The sequence below is a fragment of the Syngnathus typhle genome, linkage group LG11, assembly GCF_033458585.1.
Source record: "Syngnathus typhle isolate RoL2023-S1 ecotype Sweden linkage group LG11, RoL_Styp_1.0, whole genome shotgun sequence".
Classification (NCBI taxonomy): domain Eukaryota; kingdom Metazoa; phylum Chordata; class Actinopteri; order Syngnathiformes; family Syngnathidae; genus Syngnathus; species Syngnathus typhle.
In genome coordinates, this window is record NC_083748.1 from 6,565,385 (window position 1) to 6,587,014 (window position 21,630).

General features: G+C 43.0%; 1 protein-coding gene across 1 annotated transcript in view; it reads left to right on the forward strand.

Moving 5' to 3' along the window:
• col7a1 (collagen, type VII, alpha 1) overlaps positions 1 to 21,630 on the forward strand; it is a 35,019-nt gene that overhangs the window by 3,344 nt on the left and 10,045 nt on the right. The window contains exons 5-85 of the mRNA XM_061291534.1: positions 61 to 154; positions 230 to 388; positions 494 to 651; positions 860 to 989; positions 1,101 to 1,220; positions 2,007 to 2,162; positions 2,235 to 2,354; positions 2,438 to 2,587; positions 3,203 to 3,319; positions 3,426 to 3,572; positions 3,641 to 3,766; positions 3,839 to 3,985; positions 4,084 to 4,206; positions 4,294 to 4,563; positions 4,646 to 4,789; positions 4,903 to 5,034; positions 5,108 to 5,254; positions 5,328 to 5,453; positions 5,537 to 5,686; positions 5,806 to 5,942; positions 6,044 to 6,170; positions 6,268 to 6,411; positions 6,515 to 6,687; positions 6,754 to 6,795; positions 6,979 to 7,005; positions 7,087 to 7,131; positions 7,298 to 7,417; positions 7,484 to 7,555; positions 7,630 to 7,665; positions 7,735 to 7,788; positions 7,868 to 7,939; positions 8,030 to 8,143; positions 8,699 to 8,725; positions 8,826 to 8,879; positions 8,970 to 9,041; positions 9,240 to 9,299; positions 9,463 to 9,498; positions 9,579 to 9,623; positions 10,019 to 10,054; positions 10,552 to 10,596; positions 10,699 to 10,734; positions 10,869 to 10,904; positions 10,979 to 11,011; positions 11,093 to 11,164; positions 11,231 to 11,287; positions 11,468 to 11,503; positions 11,587 to 11,667; positions 11,783 to 11,818; positions 11,990 to 12,034; positions 12,127 to 12,198; positions 12,306 to 12,350; positions 12,430 to 12,465; positions 12,598 to 12,639; positions 13,322 to 13,402; positions 13,565 to 13,600; positions 13,709 to 13,744; positions 13,891 to 13,971; positions 14,068 to 14,103; positions 14,484 to 14,555; positions 14,636 to 14,680; positions 14,984 to 15,019; positions 15,177 to 15,212; positions 15,405 to 15,509; positions 15,820 to 15,885; positions 16,844 to 16,879; positions 16,952 to 16,987; positions 17,067 to 17,114; positions 17,202 to 17,237; positions 17,821 to 17,937; positions 18,011 to 18,220; positions 18,302 to 18,337; positions 18,433 to 18,477; positions 18,552 to 18,668; positions 18,764 to 18,835; positions 18,910 to 18,954; positions 19,134 to 19,169; positions 20,256 to 20,291; positions 20,471 to 20,515; positions 20,650 to 20,682; positions 20,784 to 20,846; positions 20,971 to 21,006. Of these exons, the coding sequence (XP_061147518.1) occupies positions 61 to 154; positions 230 to 388; positions 494 to 651; positions 860 to 989; positions 1,101 to 1,220; positions 2,007 to 2,162; positions 2,235 to 2,354; positions 2,438 to 2,587; positions 3,203 to 3,319; positions 3,426 to 3,572; positions 3,641 to 3,766; positions 3,839 to 3,985; positions 4,084 to 4,206; positions 4,294 to 4,563; positions 4,646 to 4,789; positions 4,903 to 5,034; positions 5,108 to 5,254; positions 5,328 to 5,453; positions 5,537 to 5,686; positions 5,806 to 5,942; positions 6,044 to 6,170; positions 6,268 to 6,411; positions 6,515 to 6,687; positions 6,754 to 6,795; positions 6,979 to 7,005; positions 7,087 to 7,131; positions 7,298 to 7,417; positions 7,484 to 7,555; positions 7,630 to 7,665; positions 7,735 to 7,788; positions 7,868 to 7,939; positions 8,030 to 8,143; positions 8,699 to 8,725; positions 8,826 to 8,879; positions 8,970 to 9,041; positions 9,240 to 9,299; positions 9,463 to 9,498; positions 9,579 to 9,623; positions 10,019 to 10,054; positions 10,552 to 10,596; positions 10,699 to 10,734; positions 10,869 to 10,904; positions 10,979 to 11,011; positions 11,093 to 11,164; positions 11,231 to 11,287; positions 11,468 to 11,503; positions 11,587 to 11,667; positions 11,783 to 11,818; positions 11,990 to 12,034; positions 12,127 to 12,198; positions 12,306 to 12,350; positions 12,430 to 12,465; positions 12,598 to 12,639; positions 13,322 to 13,402; positions 13,565 to 13,600; positions 13,709 to 13,744; positions 13,891 to 13,971; positions 14,068 to 14,103; positions 14,484 to 14,555; positions 14,636 to 14,680; positions 14,984 to 15,019; positions 15,177 to 15,212; positions 15,405 to 15,509; positions 15,820 to 15,885; positions 16,844 to 16,879; positions 16,952 to 16,987; positions 17,067 to 17,114; positions 17,202 to 17,237; positions 17,821 to 17,937; positions 18,011 to 18,220; positions 18,302 to 18,337; positions 18,433 to 18,477; positions 18,552 to 18,668; positions 18,764 to 18,835; positions 18,910 to 18,954; positions 19,134 to 19,169; positions 20,256 to 20,291; positions 20,471 to 20,515; positions 20,650 to 20,682; positions 20,784 to 20,846; positions 20,971 to 21,006 (6,558 nt within the window). The remainder of the gene's footprint in view (positions 1 to 60; positions 155 to 229; positions 389 to 493; positions 652 to 859; positions 990 to 1,100; positions 1,221 to 2,006; positions 2,163 to 2,234; positions 2,355 to 2,437; positions 2,588 to 3,202; positions 3,320 to 3,425; positions 3,573 to 3,640; positions 3,767 to 3,838; positions 3,986 to 4,083; positions 4,207 to 4,293; positions 4,564 to 4,645; positions 4,790 to 4,902; positions 5,035 to 5,107; positions 5,255 to 5,327; positions 5,454 to 5,536; positions 5,687 to 5,805; positions 5,943 to 6,043; positions 6,171 to 6,267; positions 6,412 to 6,514; positions 6,688 to 6,753; positions 6,796 to 6,978; positions 7,006 to 7,086; positions 7,132 to 7,297; positions 7,418 to 7,483; positions 7,556 to 7,629; positions 7,666 to 7,734; positions 7,789 to 7,867; positions 7,940 to 8,029; positions 8,144 to 8,698; positions 8,726 to 8,825; positions 8,880 to 8,969; positions 9,042 to 9,239; positions 9,300 to 9,462; positions 9,499 to 9,578; positions 9,624 to 10,018; positions 10,055 to 10,551; positions 10,597 to 10,698; positions 10,735 to 10,868; positions 10,905 to 10,978; positions 11,012 to 11,092; positions 11,165 to 11,230; positions 11,288 to 11,467; positions 11,504 to 11,586; positions 11,668 to 11,782; positions 11,819 to 11,989; positions 12,035 to 12,126; positions 12,199 to 12,305; positions 12,351 to 12,429; positions 12,466 to 12,597; positions 12,640 to 13,321; positions 13,403 to 13,564; positions 13,601 to 13,708; positions 13,745 to 13,890; positions 13,972 to 14,067; positions 14,104 to 14,483; positions 14,556 to 14,635; positions 14,681 to 14,983; positions 15,020 to 15,176; positions 15,213 to 15,404; positions 15,510 to 15,819; positions 15,886 to 16,843; positions 16,880 to 16,951; positions 16,988 to 17,066; positions 17,115 to 17,201; positions 17,238 to 17,820; positions 17,938 to 18,010; positions 18,221 to 18,301; positions 18,338 to 18,432; positions 18,478 to 18,551; positions 18,669 to 18,763; positions 18,836 to 18,909; positions 18,955 to 19,133; positions 19,170 to 20,255; positions 20,292 to 20,470; positions 20,516 to 20,649; positions 20,683 to 20,783; positions 20,847 to 20,970; positions 21,007 to 21,630) is intronic.

The window sequence follows — 21,630 nt, forward strand, 5'->3', positions numbered from 1 at the left end:
AGAGGTGGTTAATCGGTGGAAATGATTCAGCCCCCTTCTGAAGTTTCTTTATTTTGTTAGATCGTTATCTTGATCACGGATGGGAGGTCGCAGGACAGTGTTCTGGAACCAGCGCAGAAGCTACGCAGTCAGGGGGTGCACATCTTTGCAGTCGGTAGGTGACGTCTCAGGTGCAGTTTGATCTCCATTTCAAGACCGTCTGTGACGTCTTTCTGCTTCTTTTGGTTAGGCGTCAAGAGTGCAGACAGCAAGGAACTAGCTGAGATTTCCTCCAAGCCCAGCAGTGATTTCACCTCCTTTGTTGGAGAATTCAAACTGCTCAACACTCTTCTTCCGATTGTCAGCCCCAGAGTGTGCTCCAAAGCAGGCGGAGTTTATGCGAGCGATGGTACATACAGTCAACAAATTACCATGTTTCTCAATACTGAGAACCACGGCTTGATTGCTGTTCAGGACTGCTCCATTAAAAAAAAAAAATCTCTTCTTTTCTTAGAAGCCTATTCCAGTGCAGGCAACATTCAGTTCACAGGCGTGACCTCTGATTCACTCCGGTTCCGCTGGAATTCAGCAGGTGGGCCCTTGAGGGGCTATGTGGTCCAGTATGTGCCCCTCTCTGGTCAGGGTCAACCTATCACAGCAGAACTGCGGCAGGTGAGTTTGGGATGGATGCATTTATTTTGGCCACGTATGCTTTGCTATGACTCAGAATGAACTAGCTGATTATAGTTTGTCTCTATGGGGAACGCTCACATCTAGGCTAAGTATCAACATGCCTTGTCTGTATTATGCAGATGTTGTAATTTAGCAGTCTGAAATTCCCTTTGCTCTTTGTTTGTTAAAACACCATCACCTCCTGCAGGAGACGCTGACGGCTAGTCAGAGAAGCTTTACCGCACGAGCTCTAAGGCCGGAAACGGACTATCTTGTGAGTGTCATCGCTCAATACCCCAACAGTGTTGGAGAATCGGTTTCTGCTAATCAACAAACAAGTAAGTAATAAAAAAATAATAATAATCTTAACTTATTTTTTATAGTATTTTTTTACTTTCGATGCATGTAAACATATTCTAATATGCAACATGAATGTCTTTTTCTTGCAGGGGCCTTGCCTGGGATTTCGGGTCTTCGTTTGATCCAAGCTGGGTTTTTCAGTCTCTCCCTGGGTTGGGATCAACCTTCATCTCCTGTCCAGGGATACCAACTTACCTACGGACCGCGAGGTCAGGCACGCACCTGGCGAATATTTCTCTATTCTCTTTGCATATTGGATATAACCGCGGCTTCCCCGCTTCATTAACTTGCCTTGATAGTCATTAGAATATTGATATATATTGATTTATCAAAGGCCTGCCAAAGCAGGATGAAATATTGACGTGGAGATGAGCAGAAAAAGAAGCAACGGTACTTAATGATTTGCTGGTGGCAGGCTTGGAAAAAAGTTAATTGAGCAACTTGCTGCCTCGAGGCAGTAGCTGTCAGCTTCACTTTTATTGCCGAAACATGACCCAAAATATCAAGCAGATATTTATCACTCTTTACAGAGTGTAAATAAAGCACATTGGCTTGTCAGTTATTTTCTCAGAAATTCCTGGGCGTGTCGTAATTCATATCGCAAGTCGATGTCTAGGCTGTGGATGCCGTAATTCACGAGGGTGGGGCGAGGCCCCTCAGGCCTGATAGCAAGTGTTTCGAGAAGTGAACATGTGGCAGGAGTGCCAGTTTCACGTGGAGCTCCTCAACTTGAGTTACTCTGCTACTGTTTCACAAATGTGCTGTGTGGTCTTCAAGAGAAACAGACAAGCAACGGCAATATATAAAATAGACTACCACCATTACAACTTGAAGAATGTCAATTCAGTGTTCATGATTAAAAACAGAAGATCAGCTGCTGTATATAAATTGTAATCTACTCGTGACTACTTTATATATAGTAAACAACATATGCTATGTGTGTTTGTAATTAGACCCTAACTTGTTAATTCATTTTTTTTGTCTTGCAAGAGTAGGTCAACCATCTGGCCAGCAATTGGTGGAATCTCTGTCTTCAGACTCCACATCTGTCACCCTGGAGTCACTTCAACCTGACACGGAGTATGTCATCAGTCTCTACCCGCTGTTCCCCCGCAATTCGGCATCTCCAGCTACCCTCAATGCCCGCACATGTGAGCACCCTCCATGAGTGACATGCAATTACCTTGTATTGGATCTGCTCATCAAAATGTTGAATGTGGCAGTACGCCTGGAGGCAGTTCGGCAGTTAACGGTGGAAACGGAGTCGGAGAGCAGCGTTCGGGCGCTGTGGAGAGGCGTCGGCGGCGCGGCGGCCTACCGTCTCCTGTGGGGAGCGGTAGCAGGTCAGTAGCATCCACGACATCAACGATAGATACCCTTGAAATGCTCGGACTCTTACTTGGATGTTTTTGCACTTTCACAAAAGGTGGAGATCTTGAAACGGCGGAAATTGCAGGAGACAGCGAGACATACACGATATCGCAACTTCAGAAGGACACGGAGTACATTCTCACTGTGGTTCCACTCTATCAGGGAAATGTTGAGGGGCCTGGAGAAACAGCCAGATTCAAGATAGGTAAGTTGAAGAATATAGATATCAGATATTCTGTCCAATGACATGTTGGATGAGTCAAGAAAGCAAAAGGGGACAGACAGCATTGATAGGAGATTTCCTCATTGTTTGTTGGCTCGTTTAATTCTGTTTAGGAAACAGTTGTACACCTACTACACATGCACAACATCTGCTTCTTGTGACTAATGTTCATATGGTTCCTGTTAATTTTGTCTGAAGGCGCAGTCACTGATTGTCCTTGCTCCTGATTTCAATGATGGGAATTGTTACTAATTTCCCAGTTTGTGTGGGGCGTTTGAAAGCATTCATTGCCTTGCTGCTTTTGCAGAGCAAACAAAAGTTGTGCAGGAATGAAGATGGTAATAATAAAATGTGCTTTTTAAGATCTTGCTCTTCGACTTGAAGAGCTAAATAAAGCAATAAGTTCCAGCCTTGATCTTTTAGTGCCGCACAGACGAGTGGGCGATCCTTGAAGATTTATCCTTTGACATAAAATAATCCAATGTCATGATTTAATTATAACTTTAATGTGCTTCACACTGTCTGTGTTGTAAAGAATTTTGGATTAACTGCTGCGGCGGACTGATTTGAATCTTTACATGATTTTTTTTTTTCCAGAGCGCCAGCTGCAGCAGGTCCTCAATGCAGCTATCACCAGTCCGTCCTCCATTCGCCTCACATGGAGAATCATTCCGTCCTCGCAAGGCTACCGACTGGAGTGGCGGGCGGGCGCAGGTAATTTGTCACACAATCATCATAACCATTCATTTGGGCTTTTCATATTTTAATTTAGATCCAATCCAGATGTATAATCAATTCCAAAATGTTCTTTTGTGTCCAGTTGGCCGCGCCCAGACCTTGTCCTTACCTAGGAGCACCAGCAAATACGAGCTGACCGGCCTTCAGCCCAACACGGAATACCTCATCACCTTGTACACGCTGTTTGAGGGTCGCGAGGAGGCCACGCCCGTCGCCACCACATTCAGAGGTCCATCATCTCACTTATTGAGCTCTGAATGAAGATTTTAAGATCTATGTTGTTCTTAATAATTACAGAAGTGCAACCAGTGGGGAGGGTGTCCAACCTGAGGGTGCTGGAGTCTTTGGGCAGTACCGTTCGAATTGGCTGGACTGGTGTGGTTGGGGCCACACAGTACCGCATCATTATCCAAAGTCCTGAGGGTAAATTCATTTGAATTGGAATAAAATTATGGATGATACATTTTAAAACTTGACTGTTTCTTATCACGCTAGTGGGAGTACAAAATACTCAGATTATCCCCGGGAACCAGACGACTCTTGACCTCCGAGACCTGATTGTGGGCGTGTCTTATGATGTCAGTGTCACACCGCTGGTGGGCGACAACACAGGCGAGCCGGCCAGCGTCTTTGTCAGACTAGGTGGGTCATGTTTACGTAGATGTTTCTTCCTTTTACATTCAGGCAACTAAACTTAGTGGTTCCTTCAACTTTTTTTTCTGGTGGGCATTTCATTCCAGAGCAAGACATTGGCAGAGTGGCAAACCTCAGAGTGGTGCACGCCAACAGTCGGAGACTTCGAATTGCTTGGACAGGTGTTAATGGAGCAACGGGTTACAGGATTACATGGAGACAAGGCAGGAGTAAGTGATGAGTCAAATCATGGATTAGATAGAAAATAAATCCCTCAATAAATTTTATTTGTTTGACTTTCTCGTTTTGCACGTCAGGTGGAGAGCAGTCCCGTGACGTGGGTGCCGATAGCTCGGTCTACACCATCGAGGGTCTGCAACCCGATGAGGCGCTAGTTTTTGGCGTGGGGGTCGTAGTCAACGACCGCGTCGGGGAGGCGGTCACGCTGTCGTCCCGGACCAACCCGCACAGCGGGACGGTTTATGGTCTTCGCGTCGTCGATGTCACGCCTCAGAGGATACGCTTAGAATGGTCACCCGCCGTGAGGGCGACTGGTTATAAGATCAGATGGCGCAATGATGTTGATGGTAAGCGACGATTTGTAAAAAAAACATGTAGCATTCCAAAAACATGCAAAAATATGTTTGTTTTTGTTGTGACTTGACGCAGGAGTGGAAACAACTCAAAACGTGGCAGCTGATGTTTCTTCCTTTACCATCGACCGACTCCAGCCGGACACGTCTTACAGCGTGTTTGTTTCTGCACTAAGTGGCTCTCGAGAGGGAAGTCCGGGTTTCCTCAGTGTGAGAACAGGTGCTGAACTGAATTTAAATTTACAGGATGTTGCTGAAAAAATGACAAGATAGCCTAAATGAATATTTTTGTGAAAAATATTTGAAATTTTGAAAAACCGTGTGGCGCCACAGAACCAAATCAGCCTTCTGATGGCACGGTGACGTCGGTCCAAGTCCAGGAGAACCCAGGAGAGGTTGTTAGAGTGTCTTGGATTGGAGTCCAAGGAGCAACGGCCTATCGGGTGTCTTGGAGAAGAACAGATGGTTGGTCGTACGCTGAGTTCGCCATTTCGTTTTGGAAAAAAACCTGAGCCTGATGAACTTTCTTTTCCTGTAGGTGGCGATGAGACGAGTCAGCTAGTAGGCAGGGATGTGTCCTTTGTGGATTTAGACCGTCTGGATCCCGGAGCCCAGTACCTGGTGAAGGTCATGGCTTTATTTCAGAACCGTGAAGGACCGCCGGTTTCTGTCCGAGTCACCACACGTAAGTTCTGTTTCAAGCGTAGCCGCTGGAGTTTCTTCTTGGTTGCTAATGTGTTGAATTTATGTCCCTGAAGCTGGTGATCCTTCCCTTCCGGGAACACCTTTAAGAGTAGCAGAGGTCACGCAGGATTCTGTGCGGCTGAACTGGCAGCCATTACCCGGTGTCCGAGGATATGTTCTAAGCTGGAGAAAGGAAAATGGTAAAACATGGTTGTTTGGTATCGCTTCTTCAACACACTTGTGCAGTCCACTGAGTGGAAATTAACTTCTTTTTTTTTTTTAGAGCGGGATCCAGGCTTATCTGTCACACTGCCTGCTTCATCCAGCTCTTACCAAGTGACTGGGCTTCGTCTTGGCCACCAGTACCGCTTCAGCATAAAACCCACTTTTGAAAATGGATTCGGAAGGGAGAGCGTCGCCACTGAACGCACTGGTAAGCCTTCAACATGTTTTTTTTTTTTTTTTAATATAAAGTACTTCATGAGGCTTTGGAAGTCCACACGGACAATGTGTCAGTTTTAAGAGTATTGAAATAAAAATGTCCGTCCACAGTGTGTCTCGGAGGACGCCTGGATGTGGTCTTCGTCGTGCCGGCATCTTCTGATCGAATTAACCTTGTCGGACCTCTGCGTGCTCTTCTCACAAGTGTAGTGGGTTCGTTCAACACTATTGGAGTGCGTGACTCGCAGGTACAAAACCGAATTTCTAAACACGTTGGGTGAGTCTTCTGGGGTCTTTATTTGCCCACCATGAACTGCTCATAAGCACATTTTGTTTTGTATTATGTCAGGTGGGGGCTGTTGCGTACGGTTTTAGACCCAGAGTCTGGTTTCAACTCAATCGTCACAGCAGATCCGACACGCTGCTCCAAGAAATTCAGTCTGTACCTTTGGGTGAAAGTCCTGGAAACAACATTGGTGAGTTTTTCCGACTTAGAAAAAAAATATATATATAATAATCTGCAATTGTTTTTTTAATGTTGGTCACTTGGATGTGGTTTACTTCCCTCCGCAGGCCAGGCAGTGAATTTTGCCACCCAGTATCTTCTCACCACCTCTGCTGGCAGGAGGCCAAGGGTCCCTGGGGTTGTTGTCATCATTGCCGACAAAAAATCCGGGGATGACCTCACGCTTGCAGCTTCCAGCCTTCGAGCGACAGGTGAGAATCGAATTCCTCAAGCGATCTGTTATATTAAGTTCTATAATGTTTGACAATGTAAACATGAGCTTCCATTCATTAAGATCATATCCCTGCTCTCCAGGTGTGACCGTGTTGGCGGTGGGTGTAGATCAAGCAGATACGGAAGAATTGCGGCGGGCAGTGACAGACGGCAGCACCCAGAACGTTGTGTATGTGCGCGATGCCTCCCAGTTGGACGCCGCCTCGCATAGCGATCTGGCAGACTTGCTTTGTGGTATTGCCAGAGGATCAGGGGTAGGATTTTCTATTATTCCATCTCAGCTGTGTATATTTCATCTCACCTGGTGTTTTTGTATTTAGGGAAGCCCAGGTCCAGAACAATGTACCGTTCAGTGTCCACGGGTGAGTGATCTTGAGGTTGACATTTTTTTTTTTCCTTGTCATTACAACGATAAGCTTGGATTACTTTTATTAAGCACTCAGCAAATAGGGCATTGTTGAACTTGCAGGCACACCCGTCCGATTTTTATTCCTTCTCTTTGCTCTTCATGATCAAACTAGTCCTGTTTTTTCTTCTTTTTATAGGGAGAGAGGGGAGATCGTGGAGAAAAGGTGCAGTTTCTCTTTTCTTGCATACAGATTTTTATTTTTATTTTTTTCTATCAATTTATGCATTGCTGTTGTATTTCTCAGGGTGAGAGAGGCAGGGATGGTGTCGACGGACGCAAAGGAGAACCTGTAAGTTAAACACCAACATTAAATATTACATGACATTCAGTTGTGTTTTCCCGCCGCACAAAAAGCTGTGCAAGCCAAAATATTAGAAACACCTCATTGTATGATCATGCATGAGCATTAGCTTAAGTCAGAACCTTTTCAATCAAACTGCGCGAATGTGAAATAGGGTCGAGATGGTTTTCCCGGACGAGATGGTCCGAGGGGTCCTGAAGGCCCTCAGGGTCTACCAGGGCCTTCAATTCCTATTGACCCTTCCATGAGGCTAAAAGGGGACAAGGGGGAAAGAGTGAGTAAATCTCAAACCTCATCAATATCATGCCTGTCTCTTGATCTAACCAGCAAATATTTTTAGGGTTTTCCCGGTGCTGATGGAAACCCAGGTTTACCAGGGCGCCCGGGTACCCCGGGAAATACTGGACTTCCTGTAAGCAGAACAAAAACTATTCATTGAGCACATGATGTTCTAGGAAAGCACTAATGATTTGACATGTTATGTAGGGTTCACAGGGGCTCCCTGGCGTCAGAGGAAACCAAGTAAGACATCCTAAACTCAAAGCCACCTTCTCCTGCATCCTTCTAATATGATATTTTATGTCACTTTAGGGTGAACCCGGCGTGGCAGGTTCACAAGGACCAAAGGGAGAGAGAGGCGAAAGGGTGAGATGAGCTATGATCTGTGCTAGTCAACTACAAGAGCTGGTGTGAATCGTTTCCTGGTATCTTACCAACACTTCAGGGGGAGCCGGGATCCACATCGGGAGGTGGTTTTCCAGGAAGGAAGGGAGAACCAGGCATCTCTGGAATACCTGTAAGAAGAAATCACACTTCATATGGAATGTTTTACGGTCTTACGGTTAAAAGTACATTTTACAAATTAATTTTTATACTGTCAACGTAGGGGACTCCGGGTCGGCCGGGCAGCGATGGTGCCAAAGGTACCTCAGGACTACCGGGTATACCAGGACAGGATGGCCGCCCAGGGCTACCAGGAACACCAGGAACCTCCATCAAGGTTAATATATGCTTTCACTGCGCACAATTTATAATATGTCTAAAAAACTGCATCACTCAATCACTATTTTGCTAATTGTATTTAAATACATGATGTTCCAAAACATTCAGCATATTTGTCATACTTCAGATGAATGATTGAGAGTTTTAATGAGCCCGCTGTGCATAAAGTTCAAAACAAAAGGTTGACATGTTGTTATTTTACAAAAGCACACATGGTGGTAGCATTGAGTCACAATGCAGAGTTTAGTGGTACTGCTGATTGAGGTTAGTTCAGATACAGAATGGCATCAAATTTGTTGACCCTTTTTTTCTCTCCATTTTCTGTATGAGCATTCAATAGCCAGAATTATTTCATATGCCATTGATTGGGTTCTGACTCATTCACACCAGCATTTCTGATTCTTTTTCATGTTGGACTTGGCAAAATTGCACTTGTGTTATCGCCTCTATTTTGAATGTTGGTCATGCAAATGAAGCAAAATCTACCTGATAACCTTTGCAAGTTCACTCCGGCAATAATGTTGAGCTTTCTTCTCTCTCTCTTCCTCTGCAGGGAGACAAGGGCAGCCCTGGAGAGAGGGTGAGTCACCCCATTGCCATCTTGTCTCCTGCTTACAGAAATATCCAGAGGAACCTGCATGCATAATGAGGCTCACAACTCTTTATCTATGTGCTGCTAGGGACCTCCGGGATTTGGCAACGGGGTGGCCATTCCAGGCGAGAAGGGCTCCCCTGTAAGCATAGTCAATCAATGTTCTGATATGAAGTCTGCGTCCATGTGAGGGTTGGTACTTTGCATCCACTAATTGCCTTTTTATAATCAGGGTTCTCCAGGACCCCCAGGACCGCTAGGTCCTAGAGGGCTGACCGGATCACAGGGGGCCAAAGGAGATAAGGCAGGTTGATTTGCTATATAGGTCACTGAGGTGCATGTTTCGATACAAGTAAGCATTTTTAAATGTATTGCCTGTAACTCATCTCAATGCTAAAAAATGGATTGATATAATTTATATCAATTTGAATATACATTTTCTTCTTCTCCGGCAAATACTCTTCATCAATTCATCATGTGTTTGCTCTTTCTTGTTTTACAGGGTGACAGCGTTGTTGGGCTGCCAGGACAACCTGGCAGGCAGGGCGATCCTGGTGACAGGGTGGGTCAGCCTAACAAACATCGTTGTTGTCATGTGGAGACGTCGAGGTTTTATAATCTCAGAGGAAGAAGACTTGAGGAGTTTCAGTTGAACTTAATCTTTGGACGCATGTGGGTGAACACCCTTTGCCTGTACACATTAAGAGTCTTGTTATGTCCTTCAGGGTCCTCGTGGGCCCCCAGGAGAAATTGGCAGTAAGGTACGATAAAGGTATGAAAAATGAGATGCGCTGGAACATTTAATTAGAAAAACGACCTCTATCACACTGTGGTTCTGTAGGGTGACCGAGGTCAGCCGGGTGAGCCTGGATCGCAGGGAGACCGGGTAAGTACTGCTTTATATTATACAAGACACATTTGCATATCAAAAAAAACAACAACTGTGAAAAGAAGTTGATTATATACACACATACACACAGCGGGTGTTTGTATTACACAATGTGTGGACATTCACCACAAAGGATACAAAAAAATGAAATGTACTGATTAATATTGACGGCCAGACTATGGAGCATATAATTGTTTCTTCTTTTTCATCATGCAAAGGTCTATCTGTGTGAAATGATATTCATAGCTGGCCAAACTCAGAGAAGTGCTTTGTGTGACAGGCAATTTATGCTGAAAATATGGTTGCATGCAAGTGAAATGATGTTTTTTATGCTACTTGGTGGCACAATATTAGAGCGTCTTGTACCAACTGTGCATTGGTTTCCTTTGCAGGGAGAAAGAGGACTTGCTGGTGAAACGGGAGAGAGAGTAAGCTTCATGTTTGTACAGTATTTTACTCGATAGTTTCCAAGTAGAAGTGTCCCAATTCATCAATTCATTGAAAAAAAATCTATTATAAAGTTAATTGTATTTTGATAATCGAGTAATTGTTTAGTGCTCTTTTTTCAAACTAAAAAATGTCAACATTTTCTGATTTCAGGGTGTCAACTGTAATGATTCTCTAATTTCTCTAGTCTTTTATGAAAGTTTTTTTTTGTATTCTATCAAAACAAGACATTTGCAAATATCTGCTTTGACTTTGCAAAAAAATTACCATTGATACTTCCTGGGTGATATTGCAGTTACTATTACAGTTGTTTAGTTGCCTTTTAATCTCTAAATACAACCAAAATAAAATTGGTTAATAAACAGTAATCAGAGAAAAAAAGCCTTTTCAGTACACGATTAATCGATGGAATAATTGATAGAATAATCGATTCTAAAAATGTTCAAGCGCTGATTTTCTTTTCCTATTGTCTTCATAGGGCGAGACAGGAAAGGCAGGATCTCCAGGACCACCAGGACTGAGGGTGAATAAGCGGTCGTCATATACTACCTGCCATCGCCCTTTTTGTTTCATAACAGGACTTTTAGTGGGAGTCTCATGTCTAAGTCTTTCCACTATTCCTCAGGGTTCCCCAGGGCCCAGTGGAGCGGCGGGCGAAAAGGTGAGTCTGATTCAATTAAGAGTAATCATATGAGAATGGGCAGGTCAGCTCCAACGTGATTCTACTGCACAATGGCTCATAATGGCATGCAGTGAGTATCTCGGCAAAGGATTAAAGAACTTGTGTGTTCTCAGGGAAGTGAAGGTGCACGAGGTGAACCAGGGCGAAGTGTAAGTTCTCCGACAAATGACTCCAATAATTCATCGTTTGAAAAATCCTTGACTTTGTATTAAAATCCTCCCAGGTTCAAGGTCCCATAGGGAGGAAAGGGGAACAGGTGAGTTATATCACATCACCTCACTCAGTCATCTATTTGACCATTATTGCCTGACACCTCTTCTTTGCTCCTCCCACCCAGGGAGAGTCTGGTTTTCCCGGTTCTGACGGGCCCAAAGGAGCAAAGGGAGATCCTGGACTGAGAGGAGAGAAAGTTAGTAACCATGCAATGTCTGTAGCACTCAAGGAAGTTTCCAAATGATATCTCCTTTGTTCTCAGGGATCTCCCGGGTCAGGCTTAGGCTCGATTGGACCTAAAGGAGATCGAGGAGAGCCAGTGAGTGAAAGCCGGCTGTCAGTGGCAACATTACACTCGAGAGTTCTGTTTTATCTACTAGCTTTTCGGCCTGCATCGCCATTACAGTGCCACAGAAAAAGTCCCGACAATATCTTCTATTATTCATCCCTCGTGCCACAAACTAGAAATGCATAATACATGTGTTCTCTCGCTCCTCAGGGAACGCCAGGTATCAGCGGTAGGCCGGGTGATAAAGTGAGAAACCGATTGGACTTTTCCCCCTTTATTTGTAGTTACATATCTCATTGCCAAATTTAAAACTTAAAACTGGCCCTCAGGGAAACTCGGGTGAGCCAGGAGAGAGAGGAGAAGACGGTCGGCCTGGAATTCCAGGGAAGCTCGGTCCTCCTGGGAAACAGGTGACGATAATATGGATGAGTCAGCGTGATAGGCTTCTTTCTCAAGACAATCCGACTATGCCAAAGAGAATTGCAATGAAAATGCAAGTCAGTCTTATTCAGACTTGTTTTACAGGGAGAACCAGGAGAGAAGGGAGATGAAGGCACCCCTGTAAGTCTGATCTCGGATTCTCTCATTATTTTAAAAAAGTTTAAATCTGCCATTTTCTCTATATGGTTTTATCTGTTTTCCCTCAATGAACACCCCATTTGATTCTAATTCGGGAATCCTGATTATTTAAAAAAGCTCCATTCTCAGCACGTTATTGTATTTTTCCCTCAGGGGGAGTCGGGACTTCCCGGCAAGCCCGGAGAACGTGGAGTGAGGGTATGACAAATTTCTTTGACAATTAGACTTAAATATTTGGAATTTCACTTTACTGCATTAATGGATTTTGATTTGTATGGTTTGGACCTTAGGGACTCTCTGGTCAGCCAGGGCGGCCTGGAGAGAAGGGAGATGCAGGAGAGCCAGGGGAACAAGGGCGAAATGTGAGGCCCGCATTTGTGCATCTATATGCAGACAGCTATTCAATACGCCTTGCCATAAGTCCAAGGTAAGCTATTTAAGATCTTTATTGATCTGTACTTGTTTACAGGGCAACCCTGGACTCTTGGGGCCCAGAGGAGAAAGAGGAGCACAGGTTCGTATTTATAAAGTTTTACGTCATACTGACTCAAGTAGTTGAATGAAGATGCAGATTTTTTATGATGTTCCCTTAGGGAATTCAAGGACCTCCAGGGCCACCAGGGAAATTGGTATGTCACATTCCATAAGTGTGTTCATCAATACAAACATCAGTCATATTTTTCAAAACCAATTGCAATTGCTTTTTATCACTGGGCCCATATTCAGCATATTGTGATAACGTATATGTTTTTCCGCAACAGGTTGACATCCAGGGCCAGTTGAGAGGAGAGCAAGGGGCAAAGGTCTGTATGAAAAGATTTCAACATTCAATCATTTTTTCAAAAAGTCAGTAAAGAAAAATAAAATAAACATCACCTTTTAGTGACTATAAAATTCAGTTCAAACAGACGTACACTCCAGTCCAGCAAGGCAGCGTTACCATGGTAACACTGTAACGACTTACAGTAAATGGTATCGATCCATGTCACAAGTTATGGGTTGTTGTTAGTGCTGGCACATAAAGTGTATTTTTGCTTGATTATTTTTTTTTTTTAAGTGGGGGGGGGATTGTAAGTTGTCTTTTGCTATGAATGGTTGTCTACATAGGGCCTGTAATGGACCCTGCCTCTTGCCCACACAAACCTGGCTCCAGCTCACTCTGAGCAGAATAAGTGAAAGAAAATGGAAGGATGGATGATTTAAAAAAAAACACTGATTTGGACGTACCACAGGGTCTTCACTTAGCCAAGTTGACAGCTGCCATCCTTAACGTCAAACTGCTCCATTTGTCATGCCAGAGCACCACTTTGAAGCATTCTTAAAATACACTCTGGTGCTAAGTGGGGGAAACTAGCCGCATCATTTTCAGCTTGACTCTCGGAATCTTTCATCTGCTGCCAGCTGTTTGCGCAGATGTAAAAAAATGGAGTCTGAATTGTCTCAAATCATTCCCATGTATATAACTTTCATTCTTGTGTTTCTCAGGGAGACAAAGGAAACCCAGGAGCCAACGGAAGTAACGGTCAGAAAGGTGACGCTGGAACTCCTGGTTCCGTCGGCCCGAGAGTGAGTCTACCGCCTACTTGCGGGTTTTGAAATGCTTCCATGAGCTCCTGATAAGCGTCGGTGTATGCATCACTATGCGCACCGAGCCCTTTCCCTGTTGATTTGCTATGCATGGATGGTCAACCTGTGTGACTTGTTGTTTCTTCCGTTCTCTCTCCAAAGGGTCCTGAGGGACAACGTGGGCCTGCAGGCTCCAGAGTGAGTTTGCTCTCTGTCACTTCAACTCTTCTTATAACTGGATCTGTGCATAAATATAGTCTTGTGTTGTCTTTTACTTATGTCCACCACCAATATTTTTTTTTTCAGGGTGACGCTGGAGAAAGAGGAACACCTGGAGAGAAGGTTTGAAATATGGCAATTGTCTAAAACTAGCTCATTTTTGACCAAATTTTATCAAATTAATATTTCCTCCAGTTCAGAAACCTTTATTTGCAAATACAATCCCTAAATACAACTGAACTGTTTCAGCTCTAATTTTATCTTCTCAGGGCGACAGGGGAGCCTCCGGGTTGGACGGTCGTCCTGGTGTGGATGGGAAACCAGGTGTTGCCGGACCACCGGGTCAGAGGGTACTGGAGCTCCGAACTCAAGCAACATGCTGTATGTTGAACATTATCCATGGTAGAACATGTCCACCGCTAATACGTTTTGTCTGCTATTTGCAGGGTGATCCTGGAAAATCGGGCGATCCTGGAAGAGATGTGAGTTGCAAAATCTTCCGATCATTTCACATTTTTGACCCTGTTCTTCACGTGTGCGTCCTACGGAGGGCACTGTGTAAATGTTACCAGATATCTGGTTCACTTTAAAAAGAAACAATATCTGCTTCTCATTTTTCTTTTGAGAAACTGTCACATTGAAATCTTCATAATTATATACAAGTACATAATGACTCATCATTAGAATAAATTGATTCTGTGATGGGGCTTGCAATAGCTCAAGCATACCATTAATTCAACCTGAATCCAGTACCTGATGGGATCCAAATAAGATTACCATTTACATTTTGAAGACTATTACACATTCAAGTAATTTGTATCAAAAGTGTTCTCAATTGATAAAATGTTGAAATTGCTTCCAGGGTTTAGCGGGACTTCGAGGTGAGCAGGGTCCCCAAGGGCCTGTGGGTCCTCCAGGCACTTCCGGGACACCCGTGAGTACACGTCAGCACATACGTAATATGAGATTATTTTGTTTATTTGTGTACACATGCTGTTTTGTTTGTTTTTTCAGGGCAAAGCAGGAGAAGATGGTAAACCTGGGATTCCTGGGAAAACGGTAATACATTTTATTCCGACTTGGAAACGTGTGTGTGGTTTCAGTTATGTTCAATATCAATAATCAGAAATTGGTATCAGATGAGTATCAATGCACTTGTCTTATTAGTTGATAATAGTGTCCATGTGCTCTGGATGTCTGCTGGTCAGAAACAGTGCAGGCTTTTATTTCAGGCTTGACTGCATAATGGCTGTCCTGAATGAGTCTGTAAATTGGTGCCACTGAATTATCGGAGTGCTCCTACTGGCCATTATTCAGTTTCCTCTTGTAGAGTCGCTAATGTGGTTTGTTTTGATTACGCAGGGCGAGGATGGCTTGCCCGGAGAGGATGGCCGAAAGGTTGGTGTTCCATTCTATGAGCATTTCACACTGACTGCTGCTTTTTATTATTATTGATTTTTTTTTCTTCTTCTTACCTGACTAGTATAATAGTAAAAACAAAAGCACAGTGGACTTGTGTGTGTTGGTGGCTGACACTTGTTTCTTCAATCTTCAGGGTGATAGAGGAGACGCTGGAGCTGCCGGTCGAGATGTCAGTTTTGTCAAATCTCAGTTCCATCATCATTCTTCTCAAGTGTCTCCGCTGTCACTTTGGTTTTATGTTTTGTCCTCTCTGTGCCACTACACCTTCATCATACCACTCCCTTTATTGATTTCGCGTTTCATTGTGTACCCACTTTGGCTCATGTGAGGGCTTTTGATGTGTAATCATTTTTTTTTCCAGGGCCGTGATGGGCAAAAGGGAGATCGAGGTCTCACTGGCCCTTCAGGCCCCCCTGGTCTCATGGGACCTGCTGGACTGCCTGGTAGCATAGGTCCACCAGGACAGGTGAGACAAACAAAATATTTTTACAAATATTTAGGGTGACGCCAGTCATGCTTAGCATCAAAAAGTCAATGCAGAGAGTCAAACAAATTTAATGTCTAATAATTTCTTAATGGATGAATGGAATTTATTCATTTGTGTATTTATTTAGCTCTGACTTGCAAGGAAAAATCTATGATGTGAACTCAAATCTGCTCACTTTACAAAAACTCTATTTTAATTTGATAATAGCATCTCACAGTATTTGCACACAAGTACATTTCCAGTTCGCAATGTATTTACTAATTGATACACTGCACATCTCTGTAATCAGGTAGTGTACGTCAAAGGTTTTGAAGCAACACCAATCCAAGGCCCCCAAGGACCCCCGGGAACCCCTGTGAGTTGAAACGAAATTGCATTTCCACATTGTTAATTACACTCTTAAAATGTCTATTGCAGATTAACACACACGGCAGTGTGCTGTGCTGTGCTAGAATAATGTGTACCTCAGAGGGCTACTGGGCAGACAGTCATTATGTGCTAAACAATTGTTCTCTGTAGTCTTAATCTTTTGTTGTCTCCAGACATGCAGGTTTGTACATGAGCATTTCTCTCCTCTATATTCAGCTCTCGTGTGGCCGCGTTATCCCCCATCCGCATCGCCCTCCCACATGTAGCCGCAGTGATGTGTATTTTATCTAATCTATTGCCGTATGCGCCCGCTTCCTTCCCACAGTCTTATCTACTCGTGTTCTTTTGCCTCCACATTGGAGACAGCCGAGGGATTTCTATTATGCTGTCCCATTCTCAGGAAACACCTCCAGGGAACCTTGTGAAAAAATGCAAAGCTGTTCATTTTTTTTTTTTTTTCCAAGGGCAAATCGTTTAGATTTGGTGATCAATAGTCACATTGCTTCTCTATTTTTATTTTTTTTTTCCCTGAATGCGATAAGCGCAGGAACACCTGGAGGGGATTTAATGATATCTGGCCACAAATGTCCACTTGCGCTAATTAAATGTAGTGGTCAAAGACCACAAAGAACACTTTGACCTTATAAAACCTCTTTTGGATGTATTTCAAGAATTCATACCCTTATTAGAAGAGAATTTCACCTAAACAGTAAAGTGTTGTCATTTTAAAACAATGAAGTAATATCGTTTTTTTTATCGGCAAAGTCAAAGATCAAGTGATATATATATTTTTTTTTGCATAATAGTTGCAATATCCGTGTAGAAGTACGAGGTGCACAATGATTAGATTTAAAATGAAATATCCTTCAAAATCACCACACTGATATGAATCTCAATTGCACTCATAAAAATCCAACATTTGTCATTCCGTTCCCGTCCCTTAGGGTGTCCCGGGAATACCCGGAGCTGCTGGCGCTCGAGTAAGTTGTCCTAATTTGCCTTGAATCAGTGAACACATGAGTCTTCTTTTGATGTGAACTTTCTTGTCCCAGGGTGAAAGAGGTCCTTCTGGTTTTAAAGGTGACATTGTGAGTTCCGCTTACACTGAACATGCAATGTTTGTGAATTTGCTTCCTGTATTGACGCTCGGGTGGTTTGTCTTTTTAGGGGGACCCGGGTGAGGACGGAGCTCCTGGCAAACCTGGAACTGCAGTGGTAACACATTTGAATTTCAATTAGTCTGCAGTATGGTTTTTTTTTTTTGTGGGGGGGTAAATGTTTCTGTTTTTTTGCAACTACCAGGATGTACAGAAGGCACTGGCCATCCTTGGACTTCAGGTATGTGAAGTAATTCTATCCATCCGTCCTCTATTTTTAATCTAATGTTATTTTTAGGCAGCCGACAAAATATAATTGATTTATGGGTGAAAATAGATTAGCTTTACGACGTGACATCTGTTTTGCAATGCTTTGATTGTGTGTGTAAAATCTCTTCAATCGCATTAACTTGAGTTTTAATGGTCAATCAGAAAATGAAAAATGGGATTCGTAGCGATTAGACTAAGCTTGTTGCCTTGGACCAAAATTGTTAACTGATGAGCATCATAATTCAAACGCCATCCCTTTGATTAAAGATAACCTCGACTGCTCTGATTCTTAACAACGCATGAAATCGTTTTTTTGTGAGCAAAATCTTTCCGAGCTTTTCCCACTGATATTCTCCTCCAAATGTGCTTTTAAACCACTCCGCCACCTTAAATAGTTTCTGAACTCAACAGCTGAAAAAGTTGCACAAAGGAGACTGATTACAAGCAATTTTCAAGATGCTGAGATGGAATGGAATAGGCCGGTTGAAATCCTTTCACAGTTCGGCACCTTTGGCAGACACTCTTCATGGCCTTTTGTTCTGCTGTCGATACAGGTGTCTGACCTGAAGGCGGTTGTGGACAGTAAGGACAACACTCCACTGGCGAAGGCACAAAGAGGTGAAAAAGGAGACAGGGGTGAGACAGGTCAGAGGGGAACATCTGGTGCAGATGTAAGTACAACTTGGATAATGATAAAGAACCAAGTGGGATTGTATCAAATGTTTTTTACTCATCTGACAACAGGGGGCACGTGGCTTTCCGGGGGACAGAGGCCCAAAAGGGGAACAAGGAGAGAGAGGGCCGCTGGGAGCACCAGGGCCCCCGGGGAGAGCCATTGTAGAGCAAGGGCCGGTGGGACTTCCGGGGCCAGCTGGAGAGCCAGGAAAGCCGGGAATTCCAGGCGTTCCGGGGCGGGCTGGAGAACTTGGAGAGGGCGGGAGACCAGGGGACAAGGTAAGGAAGGACATTAGGCGCAAGGACTTTTGTATTGGATGAAAGATGATTCTTATACTGTTTTGCACGTCTGTGTTTCAGGGTGAAAGAGGAGAGAAAGGAGATAAAGGAGAAACTGTAAGTGGAGAGAGTAGGACATGATAAAGATTTTTTTTCCCAAACTTCCCCTTTAAGATGTCTCCATTAGGATGACAATGTTTTTTCCTCATCAGGGTAAACTGGGATTTACAGGCCTGCCTGGTCCACCTGGTCAAAAGGTGAATTCATTCTTGATGCACTTTGACCCTTGATATTCAGCACGTATTAAACACATTTGTTTTTTTCCCAACAGGGTGCATCTGCTGACTCGGTACTAATTGGTACACCTGGCACCAGAGGTCCTCAGGGAGTCGCTGGACCGAAAGGAGACCCCGGTGCTCCTGGGCAACAGGGAGCCAAAGGTGACCGGGTAAGATTTACGCGCAGTAGAATTAAATTCCTCGTCAGGCTGTGCCACATTTCATCTCGACGTGTTTCTAAATGCTGAGTCATCGCGACTTGCAGGGCTTTGAAGGACCTCGCGGTGATAAAGGAGGTAGAGGCGAGTCTGGAGAGAAAGGAAATAATGGCTTACAGGTGAGCTGCCATTTTTGTGCCATTGTAAGAATAAAAATAGGTTTCTAGGAGTAATTTGGGTGTTTTTATTTCAGGGAATATCAGGAGAACCTGGTAAACCCGGTCAGGATGGGAAACCGGTAAGTACAGTAGAATTGGAGCAGTTGAAATTACTTTGTGTTTTGTTTTGGATTTTCTTTATGCACCAAAACCAATTTGATAGCAATCGAGTGATGACTACAAATTCTATTATGTATGTCAAGCTGTGAAAAATCACTTCTTCACAATCTTTGATTTCTTTCCCTCTATGTCGGAACAGGGTCCAGCCGGGCTGGCTGGTCCTCGAGGAGTACCGGTGAGTACAAGTCTTAGCATCTTGACACTAGCTACTAAAATGAAGTCAAGTATTATGGATTATAATATTATAATATACTATATAAAAGTAAAAACTATTACAAAATAAACTAAATAAAGTATTGAAAAAAAACTAATAACTGAATTGAAAAAACAAAATCAAGGCAATATCAGAATGTTGATATTCAAAATAATTTTGCTTCTATGGATTTTTAGCCAGTCAGGACTCGCATTCAATTTTCATCAACATCTGTCACTGAGTTTCTTTTTTTCTTTTTTAATTCCTCACTCTCTATACCACTTTTACCACTTGCACGATTGGGCGCAAATGAGTTGCAAGATTTTCCATTTATGAAATGTGACTTTGCAACCTCCTCGGGCAATCTCGACATGCTTATTATTGAGCCGTGCACATCGTGTTCCTCTCCGACAGATTTCACCACTTTAATCTTTCTATTTGTATTGGAAGTAGCTCCAAAAGTGACAGGCTCTTCTTGAAATATTAATGACGACCACCCTGGTCCCCAAGGCATTGCTGTCAAACGCACTTATTTTCAGCTTTGAATTGTTTTGCATGTATTTTTTTTTTTTTTTTTCAATATGCAAAATACCACATTTGATTTGATGAGATGACACGGAAATCGGCCCACATGAAGACTTACTAAACCTATCTCCAGGATTTACCACGTCTTTACGGGTTTGGGGGATGTTGCTTCAATTTGGATGCAGTCCAAATACGTGTTGCTGTCACTTGGCTCTGCTACTTGTGCATGCTGAGCTTGCTCTTGGCTTTTCCCCTATTGCAGCTCTGCAAAGCTTATCTATGAGTGCTTGCTTGTTTGTTTGTTGACATTGCTCATCCTCTATGCTGACCCAACTGTTGTAAGTCACGTGACTTTTACATTATTACTCACAAAATGTTTTGTTTTTTTCTGTTAATGGAAATGTATTACATGTTTTACCAATGTCACCTTGAGGTTCTTTTAACATTAGAGATGTTTTCTGATTTTAATTACATATTTCACCGAGTCAGTTATTGTTCAGTATTTTATTATTATTATTATTTATACTTGTATTTCACTCTTAGGGAAATCCAGGGGAGCCAGGCATCAGGGGCTTAAGTGTAAGAACACACACGCACGCCCAAATGTTTCTTCAGTTCTACATTTTAAGTGTACAGATTTAAAATATTTTCACCCAAAAAATCCTTTTGACTTAAAGGAGTAACCAATTCAACAAACAGGAAGAATAGTGCAACTTTTGACAGTCTTTTAATGTGTTTACACTTTATGTTTCTATCAGGGCTCCATTGGTCCAAATGGACTTCCTGGTCCACCAGGTGTGAAGGTAAAATCATAAGTTTTCTTTTTTTTTTTTTTTTATCTCTCAAATGCAATACCGTATAGGAAATGATGTTTGTGCTCTAAAATGATATTTCCTACTGAGTGCAGTCATAAAATGATGTGAAATGTGTTTCACAGGGTAATCAAGGAGAACCAGGGCTTGGTGTTCAGGTAAGGCACCGTTTTGTTTCATTGGGGGATTTTTTTTCAATATTCCAAAAGCTTCCATACAACAATTCAGAGTTCTAGTGAATTTATCAGCATCTTTGCAGGGTCCTCCCGGTGCTCAAGGCAGCACAGGATTGCCAGGAAATCCGGGTCCTCCAGGAGCCGTGGTAAGTGTTTCCTATCAGCAACTCTGTCACTCCAAGCACAATGTTCTCGTTTCCTCATGAAATTCACTATAGGTCTCAGTGTTGGTGTGTTTTGTCATATTGCTGTATTTATTTCCTCCTGCAGGGTCCACAGGGGCCTTCAGGCTTGTCAGGGCAGGTGGTAAGTATGCAGCGTTGAGCATGCTGCTACTGCATTGTGGTATTTAGTGATGAAATAATGGCCACTTGTTTTTTTTTTTAAGCTTGGAAGTAATTAGACATGAAAACCAGTAATAGTCTTCCAGTTTGTTTGGTTTAATTCCCCAGCTAATCTTATAGTGTGAATTATGTTGCTAATATATGTCTCAATTTTTTTTTAATAAGTACTACTTGTTATTTATAATGTGTGACTGCTAAAATATTGTTTTTTAATTAGGGCATGGATTGCACAGCTAAATACAATAAATAAATAAATGGACTTTGGCATGCAAACTGAAATCAAAGTAGATTTTTTAGTGTCTGAGCCTCGCTTCAGAGCACAGCTATGTTTCCCTAAGGCACATCTAAAGGAATCTAGGATATGATTAAAGTCAGATATGACCACTCCCACAGTGGTGCAGCCTACCCTTTTGCTGATGGACCAACATTGGCATCGAGTTACGTATGCCTTCCGCCATGAAATTAGACCCCCAAGTCTCAATTAAAAAAAAAAAATTCAAGGTCGGTCCCTGTATTGTAGATGAAGTCAGAATTATTATTTGATTCAATATTATATTTTTGGGTCCAGAGAGCCTTTACTACATAA